General features: G+C 42.8%; 1 protein-coding gene across 6 annotated transcripts in view; it reads left to right on the top strand.

Moving 5' to 3' along the window:
* The window catches only part of DEG14 (Trypsin family protein with PDZ domain-containing protein), a 116445-nt gene that overhangs the window by 58653 nt on the left and 37774 nt on the right, over window positions 1-20018 (top strand). For 4 of the 6 annotated variants that reach the window (XM_087693955.1, XM_087693956.1, XM_087693953.1 and 1 more), the window contains 2 exons: window positions 7787-7929; window positions 8124-8244. In XM_087693955.1, coding sequence (XP_087550081.1) covers window positions 7787-7929; window positions 8124-8244 — 264 coding nt within the window. Of the gene's footprint in view, window positions 1-7786; window positions 7991-8123; window positions 8245-20018 lie in introns of all 6 variants that reach the window. The other 2 variants (XR_015693286.1, XM_087693957.1) reach the window with 2 other exon arrangements.

The raw sequence follows: 20018 nt of genomic DNA, 5'->3' as shown, positions 1-20018 counted from the left end.
ATCTACAGTTCCATCAGTCTCTTCCAGACTTACATTGGACCTTAACTGTCCAATCTTGACTCACTAGACATTCCTGTCCATTTCACAAACTGGCCATGCAACTCAGGCGTTTAGATTTCAAGAGGGATCCTTCCAAAAAGAAAAACCAAATAAAATATGTAATAAAGAAATCAACAAAAAGGTAATAGTTGTCACAGTCTTGTGACACCCTGCACGCTGTCGGAGGTGTCAATGAAGGCACCGAATCTGGCTAGAAATGATGATAGTAGCAACAACAACGGAGATGGAGGAGTATCTCCCAAGTTGGAGGAGCAGCTTGCAAAAGATGATCTGCCCTGGCCAAAGTGCCTGGTATAAATAGCAAAATGTGTGTCAAATTGGCTGACCAGCTGCCAGCTGTTCGACTACATTTAATGCAACGCAGCATATAAAAGTGACAGAAAATCAGCTGACATGGCAGGAAAATGGGAGGAGATAGGACAATGTCCGACAAGGTGGCACAGGCTGGGAAATGCAGAAAATGCTCAGGAAACTCCAAAAAATGCACACTAAAATGCCAAAGTTCCCATGTCTCTGTCAGATTGTGACAAGAGCTCATAGCCGGGAGATTATAGATTGACAACACTAAAAGTGGCACACTAACAAAAACTTCCCACGCAAAGTGGAGGGGGTTGTTTGTGGGCTAGCTGAGGGTGATTTCAGCATTCAGAGTCTGAGGAAGGAAGAGCTGTCGGATGAGCTTAGAGAGAGGCGATAAAGGATCGCGCAATGAGATAGGATAGGGGCAACATGTTTCCTTGTTTGCCTAAATGAAAGCTGGTGGTAGGAGAGGAGAGTTCGCTAGGTGGATTGGGGTTTTACATCTCTTTTGAAGCTATTGGCACCATCAGAATTGCCATTGGAGCTAGTGATCAAAAGGTACTCCTTTCAACTGATTTTCCCTATCTATATCTTCCTCTCATCCTTTGACAATCCCTCAAGCCATTCTTAGAAATTTCCAGTTTGGGATGGAGAGCAATTGCAGAAATTGTTACTGAAAACCCTAATTTAGAGCAAAAACTAAGGTTTCCATAGCTACCTTAGGATCTATGTCCAATAATTGAAGACCAACACTCATGTTGCAGCTCAAGGCAAAGAGATTTGCAGCTGAAAACAAAATGTGCCCAAGCATGTATGACAGCTAGTGTATTGAACATTGAAGGAGATCAGCTTTGTTACATTAATAAGGTAATTTATAGGAGACAGGCGCGAGGGATGACCGTCTGGGGGCCTTGGGCACCCGAACGGGGTCAAGGGGAGCCTAGAGAGTAAGAGAGTCCAAGAATAGTAGGACTTACTTGAAGCGGCCGGCTGGCAGAGGAAACTGTGAGAGAGGAGCCAACACTTGTCTAGGCGAGGGAGGAGAAATGGAATCACTCGTGCCATTGATTCACGAACAGATTGTCCGTCATCAGGAGTTGGACTGCTACTCATCTATTCGTCAGACTGGTCAACTACGTTATACTGGTATCAGAGCCGCCGGGTCCTCATGAAGAGCCGCCGGGTCCTCACGAAGAACCATCGGGTCCTGTCTTTTGGATCAGCCGTCCGATTCCGTTTTAATGGAGGCGAATGCTTTCGACTGTCCTCTCGCGAATGCTTTCTCCCATCCGGACGCAAATCCAAACTCGAGTAGACGGCGCCCACATGGACACAAATCAAGTTTGAGTACTTGACGGATTACGTCAGTACTGATTAGCCGACGCGTGACAGGATTGGCCCATACCTCATCATACGTGATTGATTTTGTGTAGCGGAATTGGACGGTAGTATCAAGCTAGTCGGGCGAAGTCCTGCTTGACATATAGCTGTGGGTACAGCTAGTTCACACGTGACCTGTTAGGGAGGGGGTGTGCTTAATCCCCTCCTTATTCTATGTTCCTGCTTGACAGGCTTCATTTCAACGCGACTGGCTCGGTTTGGGAGAAGTTGAACCATTCCTCACTCTTTGGGTTATTACTAAACTGTTAAAGCCATCAATAGCTGCCCTATCACTATTATCAGGGAAGTACTTTACTTTGTACGCAAATGTCTTATATTTGCTTTCCAATTCCAATATATTAATGGAGGGGAAAGGGAGAGAGGGAGTAATCGAGGGCTCTAGTTCTGGGGACCACCCTATGGTAGATCCCCATGAAACGGAGATACAAGAAGAACAATGGGAAGAATTTTTTGCCACACGAGAACAATTTGATGATCTAACCGCTCGTGTGCAAGCACAGGGGGTTCAAATGGAATTTCTAACTCAAACACTCACTGAAATAAAATCTCAATTAACCTTATTATTAGAAAGATATAAAAATAAGCTAGAAACCTCGGATATTCCATCTTCATCAAAAGATTTAGATGTGACTATGCGAGATCCTAGGGAACCCCACCAAAAGCTAAGGGATAATCCAGTGTTAAAAGATATAAAACCCCCTCAGTTTCATGGGGAGGAAAAAGATAGAAATAAAGAGACTATCTTTAATTTTCTCCAAAAATGGGAGGATTTGCACAAAGTTAAAAATACTCCACCACATCTCCAAGCGCTGGAGGCCAGTTTAACTTTGGGGCCAAAGGCATATAAATGGTGGCGAACTTTAAAGGAGGCAAATAAAATACCTGAAACTTGGGCTCAATTTGAATCAGTCTTTTTGAAAGAATTCATTTCTGAAAATGAAATTGAAAGAAATTGGGAAGATTGGGATTATGTCAGACAAAAGGGAAGACCCCTGCTCACATATCTGGAGGAATATCGTGAGATAATCCTCAAATTGGAAGGAATAGATGAATTTCAAAAGACAAGAGGATTCATTAGGGGACTAGATAAGGCCTGTAAAAAAGAAGTGAAAAGGAGTTCACCTAAGACGCTCGAAGAGGCTATTACATTTGCATTAATCAATGAAGATAGTATGCGTCCAGGTATACTCATGAGTCTCACTGATATGGAGCCCAAGACTAAGGAATTGGAAACCTTAAAATTTGTAGTCAAATTTAAAAGGAAAATGCCATTTCTTAAGGGCAAGAAACAACCCTTTGAAAAGAGACAATATGTAAGGCCGTAAGGCCAAAGTTAAGTCAAGATGACTTTGATAAGGCCAAAAAAGAAAGGTTGTGTTTCAATTGCCTATCCCCTAACCATGCTATCTGGAATTGTCCTCAAAGTTAAAAGGGGGAAGATAAAGGAAAGGATAAGGACAAGGGCAAGGGAAAAGAAAAACAAATCCATGTAGTGTAGACCTTGGAATTAAAGGGGCATGAAAGGTATAAATCTTTAGAGGTCTTGCACAAGGATGTACAACACAGGTGTTGTATGTCAACTTCTATGTGGCAGCCTACTTTTGGGCCACATGATTTAGTTAGAGTGCATGGATTGATAGCTGGAAAGAGGGTTTAGAGTCATGATTGATGACTCTGCTACCCACAATTTCATAAATTATGCACTTGTCAAAAATTGAAACTTCCCTAACAAAAGAGTGGGCATCAATATGTTGTTCGTATGATGCAAGGTCAGGATAATAAAATATGGGATACAATGGTATCCAATTTGGAAATTGAGATCCAAGGATATAAAGATAAACTTGATTTTCAAATTATGAATATGGAAAGAGCCGATATTGCTTTAGGGAGGGAGTGGCTATAGGGATTGGAACCATTCTTAAAACGTAGTTATCATCATAATACACTGGAATTTGAAAGGGATTGTAAGACTTTTGTGATTCAAGGTGAACATGAAGTATCTGATAATCCTTTGTTGTGTTCGACTGAAGTTCAGAAGCTGATAAAGAAGGAAGCTTGTGAGGTATATATGTTATGGTCTCTTCCTGTGCAAAACACTTTTACTTTTTGTAATATAAAGCAACAATTTTCTTATGTTTGTGAGTTGAATGTAAGTAATGAATTAAGTGGTTTGTTAGATCAATTTAAAGATGTGTTTCCTTCTGATTTACCAAGTGGCCTTCCACCAAATAGGGGTGATATAAATCACCCAATTGATATAGATAGGGATACACACCCTATTTCTAAACCACCTGATAAGTTAGGTGAAACACAGTACCAAGAAGTTGAAAGACAAATTAAGGATTACCTTGATAAAGGGTTTATTCAACCCAACAATTCACCTTGGGCTTCGCCAATTTTATTAGTAAAGAAAAAAGATGGTTCTATGCGACTTTGTGTTGATTATAGAGCACGTAATAAGATAACAATGAAAAATAAATTTCCTATGTCCAGAATGGAAGATCTTTTTGATCAATTACAAGGGGCAAAATTCTTCACAAAGATAGACTTAGGATTAGGCTATCACCAAGTAAGAATTAAGGCACAGGATGTTCCTAAGACAGCATTTTGTACTAGATATGGGCATTATGATTTTTTGGTGATGCCTTTTGGCCTCACTAATGCACCAACTACCTTTATGAAGTTGATGAATAGTCTGTTACGACCCTATCTAGGATACTTTGTAGTAGTCTTCTTGGATGATATCTTGATCTTAAGTAGATCAAAAGAAGAACATTTGGAACACTTACGATTAGTATTCCAATTGTTAAGAATACATTCCCTTTATGCGAAGAAAACTAAATGTGAATTCTTCGCACAAGAGGTCAAATATTTGGGGCATATCATCTCAAAAGAGGGAATCAAGATGGATCCAGAAAAAGTAAGGGCAATTATTGAATGGCCATCTCCAAGGAACCTGGAAGAGCTACAGATCTTCCTAGGATTATTTGGATTTTATCGTAGATTCATTCGAGATTATGCCAAAATAGCTATTCCAATGACAGACCAACTTAAAGGGAAAGGGAAGAGCTTTAATTGGGGAACAGACGAAAATAAAAGTTTTCAAAAACTTAAGGTAGCTATTGCTATAGCTCCAGTATTATTAATTGTGGATTCCAATAAACCATTTGTGGTTGAAGCCGATGCCAGTGATAAGGTGATAGGCGTGGTCTTATTACAAGAAGGTCGACCGGTTGCTTTTGAAAGTAAGAAATTAGACCATGCAAAATGGAATTATTTTGTTTATGAGAGGGAGCTGTATGCAATAGTACATGCAATGAAGAAATGGAGGCACTATTTGTATGGTGTCAAACTTTTGATATTGTCGGATCATGAAAGCATTAAGTGGCTTAATGACCAACCGGATCTACAAGAACGTAAAGCCAGATGGGCTCAACTCCTCCAAGAGTTCTACTATGAGATAAGGTATAGAAAAGGGAAGTATAATATAGTGGTTGATGCACTCAGTAGAATGGCCATCATAAATGAATTGAGTTTTACTCAGTTCACTTCCGATTTGCTTGAATCCTTAAAAGGGAAATGCCAGGTTGATCCAGCATATTCCAATATATGGGAAGCAATAGGGATCCAAATGGAAGGGCCTCCACTGAGGAAGGAATATTTGAGGATGTTCAACAAGGAAATGGAGCATCAGGGGTTGGTCAAATGGGATTCAAGTTTACCATTGATAATGGTTATTTACTCTACAAGGGTAGGGTATGTGTCCCGAAAGATGAAGGAATAAGGCGCCAGATACTCTTTGAGTGTCATGATACCTCTAGTACGGGACATCCAGGAGTTAATAAGACTTATAGTCTTATTAAAAGGTAGTTCTATTGGCTTGGAATGAATAAGGACGCCCTTGACTATGTGGTTAAATGTAATAAATGCCAGGTTAATAAAGTTGAAAGATTGAAAATGGGAGGACTTCTCCACCCATTAGAGATTACTTCGGAAAAATGGGAGAGTATCTCCATGGACTTTATTGTTGCGTTACCTAGAACACAAAGGGGGCACGACTCTGTGTGGGCGATTGTGGATAGGTTAACCGAAATGGCTAGGTTTATTCCAACTTCAACTGATGTTAAAACACAAGAATTGGCTAGATTGTTCGTAGAGAACATATACCGATTGTATGGCCTTCCGGCAAATATAGTTTCTGATCGAGATAGAAAATTTGATAGTCAATTTTGGCGTGCTGTATTTAGGAAGTTGGATACTAAACTTAGCATGAGTACAACGGATCACCCGCAAACTGATGGGCAAACTGAAAGGGTTAACCAAATCCTTGAAGATATGCTCAGGGCATATGTAAGTAAAAGGCAAACTAATTGGGAACAGTATCTAGCGATAGCAGAGTTTGCATATAATAGTGCCATGCACTCTTCCACTGGATATAGTCCATTTATGTTAATGTATGGGTTTCAGCCTAGAGCTCCTCATGCGGTAGGACTGCATAAGGAAAAGGTTCAGGCAGCCAAGGATTTTTCGGAGGATATGAATAGTATGTTAAAATTTGCTCAAGAAAATATTAAGAAAGCTCAAAATCGAGCTAGAGCTTATGCAGATCCTCACCGAAGAGACATCTCCTTTAAAGAAGGAGAATTGGTCTATCTTAAGGTGCCTGAACAAACTAAAACCATGAAAACGGGATGATGTCCAAAGCTTTCACCCAGGTATTGTGGTCCTTTCATAATACTTAAAAGAGTGGGAGAACAGGCTTACAAGCTCCAACTACCTACTGGTAGTAAAACACATCCGGTTTTCCATGTAAGTAAGCTAAGGAGGAAGCTGGGTGATTTGGATAGTTTGATCTTAAATGATAACATTGAGGAGCTATTAGATGACCAATCTAATCCACATGAACTAGAAATAATATTAAATGTTCGTAATAGACGAACAAGAAATACTATTTATCAAGAATGTTTGATCAAATGGAAAGATTGTTTAGAAGAAAGCTCAACATGGAAGTGAGTAAGTACCCTAAGGAAAAGGTTTCCCAATTTACAGTTGGACCTTCCAAGTATCGTTTTCGAGGACGAAACCGATTCTTAAGGGGAAGGAAATGTTACATTAATAAGGTAATTTATGGGAGACAGGCGCGAGGGATGACCGTCCGGGGGCCTTGGGCACCCGAATGGGGTCAAGGGGAGCCTAGAGAGTAAGAGAGTCCAAGAATAGTAGGACTCACCTGAAGCGGATGGCTGGCAGAGGAAACGGGGAGAGAGGAGCCAGCACTTATCTAGGCGAGGGTGGGAGGAGAAATGGAATCACTCGTGCCATTGATTCATGAATAGATTGTCCGTTATCAGGAGTTGGACTGCTTCTTGTCTATTCGTCGGACTGGTCAACTACGTCATAAGCTTATATCTCATTATATTCCAACCTTGAGCAATACAAAATAAAGGAATACCATTTGATGCTATATCAATGTACCATGAAGAATGGACTCTAGAGGTATATATTTCGTTATATGGTGCTATCCGTCCTCTCATATGTACTATTTGTCAATGCCTAACATTGGTGACTGCCCCTTTAAACATATTACATAAATGCTGATGCTTCTTTATGATAAGTAACTCTGCTAGGTAGCATACGTTTTGCACTTATGATTTAAATCCTGACAATTATACTCTTTTGTACAATAGTGATTAGTTGACAACGGATGTTTCATAAATAGAAATAACATGAAGGATATATTCGATGATTTGCCTGATAATCGGGGTGTGTTTCTTGGAATTCTTGGAAAGAGATTCTGGGACTGGTTTTGTGTGCATTGTGATATCTATTGAACGCTATTTGCATAGGTAGTAACATAATCACTTAGAAAGTTTTAAACTTCTAGAGATGGTCTCATATTTGTCAACTTAAAATCCTGGTTTTGTATATAATTGAAAGCTGAAAATGGTTGAGAATCAGTGTCTTGCTGTATAATATGATGCAACTCCAAAACTTTTGGTGCTAAAACGTATTGTCCCTGATGCAGGGTAATTCAGGTGGACCGCTTCTCAATCTTGATGGTGAGGTTATTGGTATCAACACAATGAAAGCCTTTGCTGCAGATGGAGTGAGTTTTGCAATACCGATAGACACCGCTATAAGGGTTATGGAGCAGCTTGAAAGACATGGGTCATTTCTCCTATTCACCTATTTCCTGTTGGAGAATGCATATGAACTCCTAGAGATGATGGTTGTTTATTTAAATCCTTAAATGTGTTTGTTTGTCTGCATTAGTAGATCACTTCTTACTCTTTTATGACTATTGTACAGCTCAGGTAAGATAGGCTGAAGGTTGATCTGAGTTACACCTTGTGAACCTGCAGGAGGGTTGTACGACCATGGTTAGGGATCAAAATGTTTGATCTCAATGAGCAAGTACTTTCTCAGCTGAAAGAAGAAGACCCAAAGTTTCCTGATGTGACAGAAGGTGTTCTTGTCCCACAGGTACTACTCTGATATGAGGAGATGAAGTCTTTTTAAAAAAAGACCTGTATGAGTGATTTAGCAATAAGGAAGGTGGTATCGATCTCTCAGCCAAATGTTGGACTTAGAAGCTTCTCACTTCAAAAGCTAGTAAATCTATTGCCAGATTGTGGTGTGGTTACTACAACAAGGCCCAAACAAGGATATAGAGAAAATGCAATTTTATGGTTTGCTTTTGTCATGAATACTTGCGCATGAGGCTGTGAGTCCTGTTTGATAAACCTTGTATACTGGCACTTCAAACCATGAATATAACCATGTACATTGTCTATCTAGATAGTGCAGATGGGAATGGCTTCAAGAAGTCTGCATCTTGAGATCCTTGTGTACTGTGATGCTTGTGGGGATTTCCACAAAGTATCATAAGTCCTATACTATGTACGGATAGTCTTTTTTTTGTGTGTGTGTGTGTGGGGCGCCCTCCTGTCCTGTTCAAAGCCTCATGCTCCCTTGGCACAGGTGTCTTATGAGCTGCTCTGTTGATAGCTCCCTTCCATCTATGGCGGGCCTGAATATGGACTGTATTGATCAGACTGTTGCAGCCTTGGGTCTGGACATGGATGTGGAAGAAGACATGGTGCCCTGCAACGACGAGATGGCCCTGCTCCCCCCTGATGTTCAGCCATCTGTGAAACGCAGCAAGCATCTCCATGATGAATTCAATGCTGCTTCTGAGGCCCCTAACCTGGGCGATTCTCTGCCTCACTCATATGCTCAAGTGGCCTCTACTTTGCAAGATTTGCAAGAACCAAATTGGGAACAGTTGCTTGAGTTTGCAAATACTTTCTTGGAGGAATATGCCAAGCATAACCACCGAGCTATTCTTGTTTGCGCAGAGGAGGAGATTTTTGGATACACAAGTGCATACCCAGGAGGTTCTTTACTCCTTATTTGCTTTATACGAGCGAACCATTATTTTCTTCTTCACTGGCTGGATTCCTGTGGTTGCTAGGATCCATCAGTGGCTGACATCTATCCTTCATATTGGTTGTGTGGAGGAGATCTTTGTTGGTCCGTGTGGATTCTATGAGGTTGTGCACGTTTCTACTTTGGCACAGGATCTCCTTCTCAATAAGCAACCCCTTTTCTTTGATAAATAGTTGGTGTTATTGTCTCATGGCATCCAATGGCAGATTTCCAATGTTTACTCAAGCAAGACTGTCCAATATGGGTGGAAGTGAAGAATTGCCTGGCTATTTATTGGGTCATTCTCAAGGATTCAATGGCTGCCATAGGCATTGTGTTGGTACTCCCAAGTGTGAAGGTAGCTAGTAGAAACAGATTGTGCAGGCTGTGGGATACCACCAGAAAGAGACCCAATTGCTTGCACCTCAACTGTAGCACCGTGTAGCCTCTTTGGTTCTGGCTCAAGTGGGATACTTTTGCTTGTGGTCAATTGGGCCATTTCATGGTTGAATTCCCAGACCGAAAGAGCACCCTAGTGGATCAGCCCATGGATAAGGACCAAAACATGGCTTCAATTTCTGCCCAACAATGGACTATTCAGCCCAGTCAGTCTAAAGGCAAGCAACCAACTTCTCCTTTAGACCTGGAAACACAGGGATGGGGCGGAAGCCCAACACAATAAGGGAAAAGCAAAGGAGACTTTTGTGTCCACAGTATCTATTCATCCTTCTTTGAGTTCATAGAACCTTCTCTGCAGTTATTTGCGTCGCAGAGATAAATCCTCCAATGTGCCTATTACTCCAGTTCTCACTCTTGCAAAGGGTCCACTACCCCTTGAACAACAACTAGAATAGCAGTAATTGAGCCAATCATTGTTGTGTGCTTATGGATCTCCAGCTTAGCTGGCCTTTGATGCTACTGGTAGATTCATCAGTCCATGGGATTGCAAGTATCCAGGCTCTTACCTCCCACCCTATAGATGATGTATGTCATGCAACATGGGTAGTCTTTTCATTTTATACTTGTATGGATTGATTGAAGGTACTTCCTCATTGTAATATACTTATTTGATGTTCACTTTGCTAGAAATTGAACCATCACAAGCTCCCGTGTGCCTCTTGCACTCATCCTTTTGTATCGGTCGAGATTGTTGTGTCCATTCTATGCACGATGGCCTAGAGCTGCCCTGTATCTTGTACCCTTGTAATCTTGTTTTTTTTGTACTTAATACAATTACCTATTATGAGAGAGAGAGAGAGAGAGAGAGAGAGAGAGAGAGAGAGACCGTCAGTCCCCTGTCTGTTCTGGCCTTCAAATCCCCTGTAGTAAGAGTGAACGGCACACAGTCATGCAGGTTTCTGACACAGCAGAAAGAATTCTGTGATACAGCAGAGGGACGGCCTCAGCAGTGTGAGAAACAAGCATACAGAGGTGCAGATTTCTAACACAGCAGACAGAGATATGTGATACAGCACACACACACACACACACACACACACACACACACACACACACACAGAGGCCTGTGCTGTTTCTGTCTTCCATGAGCTCCTGGCTCAGCATCCGACCTGCACAAGTGGTGATACAATATGGCTGGTCTGGATATGGCCTTTATCGACCAAACGGTGGCAGCCCTTGGTTCGGATTCTGATACAGAGGAACCAGGGGATATGGTTCCTTGTACGGAGGAGATGCCCCCTGGTCCTGACTTCCAGCCTGCGGGCAAACACACCAAGCATACTTCGGAAGAGACAATGGATCATCAGGAACGTTCTTATGCGCAGGTTGCTTTAGATTTTGTGGATTCTCGGGATGTTGATTGGGAGCATTTGTTGGAGTTTGCCAACACTTTGCTTGGCGATTATGTTCAACATAATCATGAAGCGTTTTCTGACTCTGGAATTGAAGATGTTCTGGAAGCCACTGTGGACCCGAAAAATGTCTTGCGCTCATACTCAGTGTTTTATAAATGTGCTGTTATACTCTTCTTCACTGGTAGGATTCCAGCGCTTTCCTATATTCGCCAGTGGCTGCAAAGTCTACTACAAGGGGAGTGTGTTGAAGAGATTTTTGTTGGGCCCTGAGGCTTTTATGAGGTGCTGTTGAAATCCGAGAAGCATCGTGCCGATCTGCTGACTAAATTGCCATTGTTCTTTGATCGCCGTTTGGTCCATGTTGTGCCATGGCGCCCAATGGCAAATTTTCAGCGCTTGCTTCAACATGAATACCCGGTGTGGGTTGAGGTGGAAAACTGTCCGGCTGTCTATTGGCCACTGTTAAAGGATGCCATGGCCGTTGTGGGCATTGTTTTGGTTCCCCCAAGCCTAAGGGCCACGAATCGTAACCGTTTATGTATGTTATGGGACACTGCTCGGAAAAGGCCTGCTTGGTTACGTCTTAACTGCTCTGGTATGCATCCTTTGCACTTTCGTCTGAAATGGGGTAACTTTGTAGGCCGTTGTTTTTCGTGTGGAAAATTGGGGCATTTTATGGCCGAATGTCCAGCAAAGCAACCGACTTCAGATTCTGAGCATGTTTTGCCTCCTAGGGAAGATATGGTGCTTGATGCTCCGTCGCAGGATGCGACCCAACCACCTGAAGTTTTGGATAAAGGCAAACAACATGTTTCGGGCTTGGATTCCCATGACAATGATTGGGTAGATGTACGTGTCAAAAAAGGTAAAAGGTTTGATGCTGGCATGGCGGATACTGTGCCTAATGCTTCACAAGATTCCTTGCGTACTTATACGCGCAAGAAAGACATGTCGTCAGAGCACCCTTCTCATGCTATGGTTTCTTTTGTTCCTCGCAATCAGTCCACTAGGAAAGTATATACGGATGGTCCGAAGGGCCCACCTGCTAAGTTGGCTTTTGATGCTAGAGATAATGTGATTACCCCATGGGATCAGCGTTATCCCCGTTCCATCCCCAAGTCAGTGGATACACTGTCTACCTCTAAATCTGCCCGTCGGAACTCTTTTGCCGTGTTGGCTGATTGTTTGGATGAGGAAGTCCTTGACATTCTAGCAGAAAAGGTTAAATCGAGGCAAGCGTTGCCTCGTTCCTGATCTTCTTTTTGAATATACATGAAGATAGCCACGTGGAATGTGAGAGGCATTTGTTCTCGCAATAAGCAGCATGCCATGTGGAGTTTATTCTATGAGAATCAGTGGGATGTCTTGTGTGCTGTTGAGCACAAGAGTCACGACGAAGCAAGAAAAGTTGTGGATTGCCATGGCTTTCGCTTATTTTATGCAGGGACACATGCCATGCATTATTCTGGTGTGCTTATGATTGTACATGAGAAATATCAACCTGTTTTTATAAAAAATGATGTATATGGTCGTTTTGTGGTGATTGAAGTTTTATTTGAAGGAGAGATCTTATGGTTACTTGGGCTCTATGCTCCAAATGACCCTTTATCTCGTCGGGATCTTTGGAATACTTTGCAGACCTCCTTGTCACTTGGCAGACCAGGTTTTTTGATGGGGGATTTTAATATGTGTGTTGATCCTTCGCAGTCCACATCAGAGCATTCGGTGATGGATACTTCGGAAAGCCGTGTGTGGAATGCGTTGTTGGGTATTTGACTCACGCCTCACTTACGCCTACGCTCATATGGGAGTGTCGGTGATCAGTAGGACACTGGGGCACTTTTTACTCTCGGTAGGAGAGGTTTTTTCCCCCAGACTTATAGTCTTATTGTCGTATGTGCTTATGTGCTTATGTTACACACTTATGGGCACTTAGTGTGTGTCGGGTGTGAACACCCCCTACAACCCTAAGGTTTAAGGGTTGTACTTTGTACTTTCTAGTTACACTCTTTCAGTCTATTGGATTGGGTGTCGTGCTTCACTCTGTCTCTCTCACTCTCACACTGTCTATTGTACTCTCAGCTGCATTTCGATCCTATCACCATCTTTACATTTGGTATCAGAGCAATCTTCTGTCTGCTGTCTGCAGCCCCCGCCAGCTCTTCCCAGTCGCCACCAGTCTGCAGAGTTCAGCAGCTCGACCTGCAGCTCGTCTGCCCGCCAGCACCGCCTGATTCTGCTCGTCAGCTCCGTCAGTTCCACTTGCCTATCTGTGGCCAAAGTGCCCCTGCGCCTGTTCGTCCGCCAGCGCGCAGATCCAGACGCCGCCTCCTGCCTCCAGCACGTTTACCTGCAAACGTTTGTCTCTAGCGCCGCCTGCCTGTGGCACGCCTGCCTCCAGCACGTCCGCCAGCTGCAGGCGCAGTCGCCACCAGACCTGGGCGACGCCTCACAACTGCTGCGCCGTCCTGTTCGTCAGCTCCAAACGGCTGCTTGACTGCCGCGTCTTTCAGTTTTCTTCTACAAGCCATTTTCCTTTTGGTGTTCATCTTCGCATTCACAAGATCCACCATCAATATTCCACTTTTGAACATTTTCGTTTAGTTCACAAAATCTTCCCACTTCATACACTCCACATCCATCCACACCACAATTTCAAATCCCACCCATCAGACTCTTTCATTCTGGTATACCTTCACTCATTCCTCCATCTATTGCACCACTGTCGTTCCACCGTCAGCCCAGTCCACGTCAGCCACGCTACCCGCCCGACTGCTCCAAAGGCTAGCGACTAGACTATCGTCCGCCCTGACCACGTCATGTATTTTTTTAAAAAAAAGTCACTTTATTCCAGAAAAAATTTCTGGCAAAGGAGGTTCATACGCTGCAGGCACCGCAAACAGGATACAAGTGTGGGCTAAATTTGATGCAAATTTCTGGACTTGTTCATCAGAAATTTTGGGGCTTTTATGTATTTTGAGGACAGTCGCATATGAACTGCTGTTACAGTCACAGAAAGACTGTTTTGAACAATTTTTTGGCAAAAAATTTTGGGGATTTTGATATTACAGTGTTGCTGAGCACTGTTTGCACCTTGGGAAGCATGCATTAAAAGACAGTTTTTGAGAGTACGCCCTTGCACATTAATTGCAGAAGTGTGCTTGCTGCAATTTCTGGAAATTTGCAGATTTCCAGTCCTTACTGCTTTGACATTGCTCATTTGTCTTTGGAAATTTGTCATCATGGCAAATCAGGGAGGTGATGTATTTACGTACGTATCCAAGGAAGACAGATTGGACGGAAACAATTACTCGCTATGGTCATTCATGATGAAGAATGTATTAGTAGCCAAAAATTTATGGGATTATGTCAGTGGAGAGGAAACTCGACTGGGAGTTGTAGCTCCCGTTACTCCTCCTCCTCAAGGAGCATGTGGACAACGGGGACCTCAGCCCGCTCCACCTCAGCCACTTCCTCCAAGAACTGCAGCTCAAAAAGCTTGGGATACACGTGATGCATAGGCCTTGTCTCGCTGATTGCTTTGGCAGTTTAGCGGTCCATCATCCCTCACATTCGTTCAGCATCTTCTTCACGAGATGCATGGTTGACATTGGAGCATATGTTTGCAGGAAAGAATGAAACTCGGATCTCTTTCTTGAAGAAAGAGTTAGAGACTTTGAAGATGAATGAGGGTGATTCTATGCAGGATCACTTGAATAAGATTCAGGACTTGAGGGAGCAGCTCATGAATGTAGATGAGTTCTTTTCAGATGCACAGCTGATATCCACCACATTGAATTCCTTACCTCCTTCATACTTGTCTTTTCATACTGCATTGAAACTCACCATGAGGATTGCCGAGCACTCACTCACTTTTATTCAGCTGGTTAGTTTGCTTCTAGAGGAGGAGCAAACAAGGAAAAATAGTGGTGTGGATGCTATAGTCTCTGAGTAGGCTTTTGTGGCAAGACAGAAAGGCAAAAACAGCAAGGTGAAAAATGCTCCACAGAGTTTTGGCACTTTGGGCACATCGCATAATCAGACACAAGGGGGGACGCAAGCTAAAAAAGGAAAATGTCATTATTGTAAGAAGCCAGGCCACTATATCACTGAGTGCAGGAAGCGCATTGCCAAAGAGAAGGAGTCAGGAATGTCTGTTTCTACTACTCCTTCCACTGCTAGTGAGTCCGCGTCCTTTGTTGTGGACAGGGACTATTGTTTTTACACTTGTAGTTATGACATCTCTTGGGCCGATAGAGCACTTAGCTCTACAGAGGATGTTGACACTTGGTTCTTTGACAGTGGTGCTTCTAGACATATTATATATCGCAGAGATCTGTTTGCTTCAGTTAGTGCACCTCCCGTTGGGAAATCTGTACAGTGTGCCAATAATGCATCATACCCTGTTCGTGGTATTGGGGAGATTCAACTCACAGCCATTGATGGCTCTATTCTCCGCCTGCAGGATGCTTTGTTTGTGCCTGGAATCAAGAAGAATTTGCTTTCTATTTCTTCTTTGGCACGTTGTGGGTTGCAGGTCACATTTGATGATGACCGTTGCATGATTAGAGATAAAGAACACATGACTTTGGTCTTGACAGGATCTTTGTGTCATGGTTTATATGAGTTGGATGCTCTTTCAATAGATCACACGGCATACTTGACATCCACTCTTACTCCTGCTATGATACAGGCGGAGTTATGGCATGCTCGTTTAGGGCATGTAAACTTTGGCAGCTTGATGCTTTTGCAGCGTACTCAGATGGTGGATGGCTTACCTCTCTTGGAGAGACCTCCTGAGCACTTATGCGAGGGATGCATTTTGGGAAAAATGCATCGTTTTTCATTTCCCCGTGATGTTGCTTTTAGAGCAACAACCAGATTGCAGTTGGTGCATTTAGATGTTTGTGGGCCTATGCAAACAATGTCATTGGGCGGTTGTTATTATTTTGTGACATTCATTGATGACTTTACACGTTTTTGCTAGGTCTACTGTTTGAAAAAGATGTCAGAAGTGTATGATGCATTTTTGGCTTTCAGTGCACTTGTTGAAAATCAATCTGGATGCAAAATTAAGACTCTCCGTTCGGACCGAGGGGGGGAATACATGTTCTCTATGCTGAATTCTTTTTTGAAGCAGAAAGGCATAGTCCATGAGTACACTACTGCCTATACTCCACAGCAGAATGGGGTAGCAGAGAGGAAGAATTGGTCACTCATGGAGATGGCCAGATGTATGCTGAAGGCAAAGAGCTTGCCTCATAGTTTTTGGATGGAAGCAGTCATGTGTGCTTGCCATATTTTGAACAGATGCCCTACCAAAGCCTTGAAGACCATCACACCTTTTGAGGCTTGGAACAGCCGTAAACCTTCTGTTGGTCACTTTCGTACCTTTGGGTGTCTTGCCTATGCCCATATTCTACAGGTACTTAGAAAAAAGTTGGACAACAAGGCTGTTAAGTGCATTTTTATGGGATATAGCAATGAGAGCAAAGGCTACAGACTCTATGATCCCGTTACAAAGAAGGTTTTTGTCAGCAGGGATGTTGTTTTTGATGAAAAATCAGAATTATCCTTGGCTGGTTTAGACACATATCAGGCTGCCCATGATGTTTTTGAAGGGCTACTGCCTATTACTTTTGGTGATTCAGCTGGAGCTTCAGAAAATGAACCTAATGTTCAGCCAGCTGCTCCTATGGAAAGTGCAGAAATTCAGCCATTGGCTAATCGGAATATTCAGCATAATGCTGAAACTGAAATTCAGCAAGAGCTTGCACACAGTCAGGAAGCTAGACAGTTACCTAGATGGTATTTGCAGACTATGCAAGATAGTCCTTTGGATGCACCCATGGCTGGTCGTACTAGAAGGCAAACTCGTTTGCATGATTCAGCACATACCATGGAGTTTGTTATGGCAACAAGTACTTTTGATGATGAAGAGCCTGAATGTTTTGAGGATGCACAACACAGTGTGCATTGGATGGCAGCAATGCAAGCTGAATTAGATTCTATTACGAAGAATCAAACTTGGGATTTGGTGTCCTTGCCATTTGGGAAGAAAGCCATTGGAACGAAATGGGTCTACAAATTGAAAAGGAAAGCAGATGGATCCATTGATAAATACAAGGCACGGCTTGTAGCTAAAGGCTACGCACAGAAAAAGGGCATTGACTATGAGGAGACATTTGCTCCTACTTCCCGTATGACGAACATCAGGTCTATGATTGCTTTGGCTGCACATTATGGTTGGACAGTGCATCAGCTAGATATCAAGACTGCATTTTTACATGGGGAACTTCAGGAGGAAGTTTATGTACAGCAGCCCATTGGTTTTGCAGTTGAAGGCTCAGAACATTTGGTATGCAAGCTCAAAAAGGCACTATATGGTTTGAAACAAGCTCCTAGAGCTTGGTATGCAAAAATAGATGCTTTTTTGCTTGGTCAAGGGTTTCTAAACAGCTCATCTGAGTCTACCCTTTACGTACGTAAAGAAGGGGGATCTATGCTGATCATATGTCTTTATGTTGATGACCTTTTGCTCACTGGAACACATGCTGATCAGATTTCAGCATTCAAACAAAATTTGTAGTAAACTTTTGACATGTCGGACTTGGGAGTTTTGCATTACTACTTGGGCATCCAGTTCATACATGATGCTCGAGGTATTGGGCTATCACAGTCAAGGTATATTGGGCAGCTTCTTGAGAAGTTTGGCTTACAGGATTGCAAGCCAGTTTGTACCCCCATGGAACCTGGACTGAAACTGTCATTACATGATGACAGTGATTTGTTTGATATACATACATATGCTCCTGCAGTTGGATGTCTTATCTACCTATGCAACACTAGGCCGGACATACAGTTTGCAGTTTCAGCTTTGAGCAGGTATATGCATCAGCCACGTATGTCACATTGGCAAGTTGTCAAGCATGTTTTTCGTTACTTGCAAGGTACTCGATCTCTTGGGTTGCTTTATGCCAAGGGGGGACCACTGCAGTTACATGCTTACAGTGATTCTGATTGGGCTGGTGATTATGATACACGTCACTCCACTAGTGGCAATTGTTTCTTTCTCGGCTCTTCTTGCATTTCTTGGCTTAGCAAGAAACAATCCACTGTTGCCACATCGTCATGTGAAGCTGAATACAAGGCAGCTTTCACTACCACAGTTGAATGCGTATGGCTTAGACGCTTGCTAGTTGATCTGGATGTATCTATTACGGAGCCTACTCCTTTGTTCACTGACAGTCAGAGTGCCATTGCAGTGGCACGGAACCCAGTGTTTCATGCCCACACGAAACACATTGAGATCCATTATCACTTTGTCAGAGAGAGGCTACAAGCAGGTGATATCAGCCTTGTCTATTGTCCTAACACCAGTAATGTGGCAGACATCTTCACCAAAGCTCTTCCTCGTGACAAATTTGAAGCATTTCGCGATGCTTTAAATTTGATATCCTTTGGTAGCGGATGATCCTTGCACTCTTGATCACTCTTCACTCCAGGGGGGTTTGTTGGGTATTTGACTCATGCCTCACTTACGCCTACACTCATATGGGAGTGTCGGTGATCAGTAGGACACTGGGACACTTTTTACTCTCAGTAGGAGAGGTTTTTTCCCCCAAACTTATAGTCTTATTGTCGTATGTGCTTATGTGCTTATGTGCTTATGTTACACACTTATGGGCACTTAGTGTGTGTCGGGTGTGAACACCCCCTACAACCCTAAGGTTTAAGGGTTGTACTTTGTACTTTCTAGTTACACTCTTTCAGTCTATTGGATTGGGTGTCGTGCTTCACTCTGTCTCTCTCACTCTCACACTGTCTACTGTACTCTCAGCTACATTTCGATCCTATCACCATCTTTACATGCGTTTGCTCTTGCCGTACTTAAGCAAGATCTTTGGTCATGGCTACACCCTTCTTGTACAGGGATTACTTTTCATTCTCCGCAGTATACATCTACATGGTCGCAGTTGGACCGCATGTACATCATACAGGATGATGCTTTTCTTCCTGAGATGCTAGAAATGAAAGTGTTGCAGCAATACGCCTTGTTAGACCATTTTCCTCTACAGCTTGAGATGCTTGCACAACCCATTGCACCTTTTAAGCAATTTCTGGATAGACTCCCTTTGCGTTTCAACTTGTCTTATTTGAAGCATTCAATCTTTCAGGATTATATGGAGCAATTGATTGATAGATTTTTATTGGACTTCCCTTCTGAGGGCAATGCTTCTTTTGAACGATTGCTCTCTAATGTGCAGCGGGTTGTACGACAGTATGGGATCCATCATGCCTCTCTTTGTCGGCGGCGTCGACACGCAGCGGAGGAATTACTGGTTTTGGTTCGTTCTCTACTAGTGGAGACTCTAGATGATGTATTTCTACTGCCATTGGCTATGCGTTTGGCTGATCTTCGTAAAGAGTTTCAGTTGAAATCTTATCAACAGGCCAAATTGCAAAATTTGACGGAGAATTTGCAAGATAGTGCTTGTCAGACTCATAAGTTCTTTTGTGCTCTTCATGCATCTCCCGCTCGAGAGAATATGACTAGACTCCAGGATGTAGAAGGTCAAATGGTCACTGATCCTCAGACTATTGTGAATATGTGTAGGAATTATTTTCTAGACCTTCTTGGTTCTACTCCTTCACCTTCTGACCAAACTACTCATGCTCGCTTAGTTTTCTATGATTTGATCCGTAATCAGATTCCTCATGACATGCAAACTTTTTGGAGACAGATATTTGTGAGGAGGAGGTTATGGATGTTTTGTTACACTTGCCCAAGGATAAAAGTCCCGGTTGGGATGGTCTCACCAATGAATTCTTTGAGGTTTTTGCTACCAGTCTGGTGAAACCATTGACGGCTACGTTTCAGCAGGTTTGGGAAACGGGGCTCATGCCTTCCTCATGGAAAGGACTTATCAAACTGCTTCCAAAATTTCCTTCGCCGTCTATGTTGAAACATTGGCGACCAATTTCTTTGATGGGTTCTATGTATAAAATCTTTTC

This window comes from Lygodium microphyllum, chromosome 15, assembly GCF_053477565.2.
Source record: "Lygodium microphyllum isolate KBCC chromosome 15, Lygodium_microphyllum_v1.1.10, whole genome shotgun sequence".
Taxonomy (NCBI): Eukaryota; Viridiplantae; Streptophyta; class Polypodiopsida; order Schizaeales; family Lygodiaceae; genus Lygodium; species Lygodium microphyllum.
Note: the sequence above shows the minus strand (reverse complement) of the source record. Positions and strands in the feature narration are given on the sequence as shown.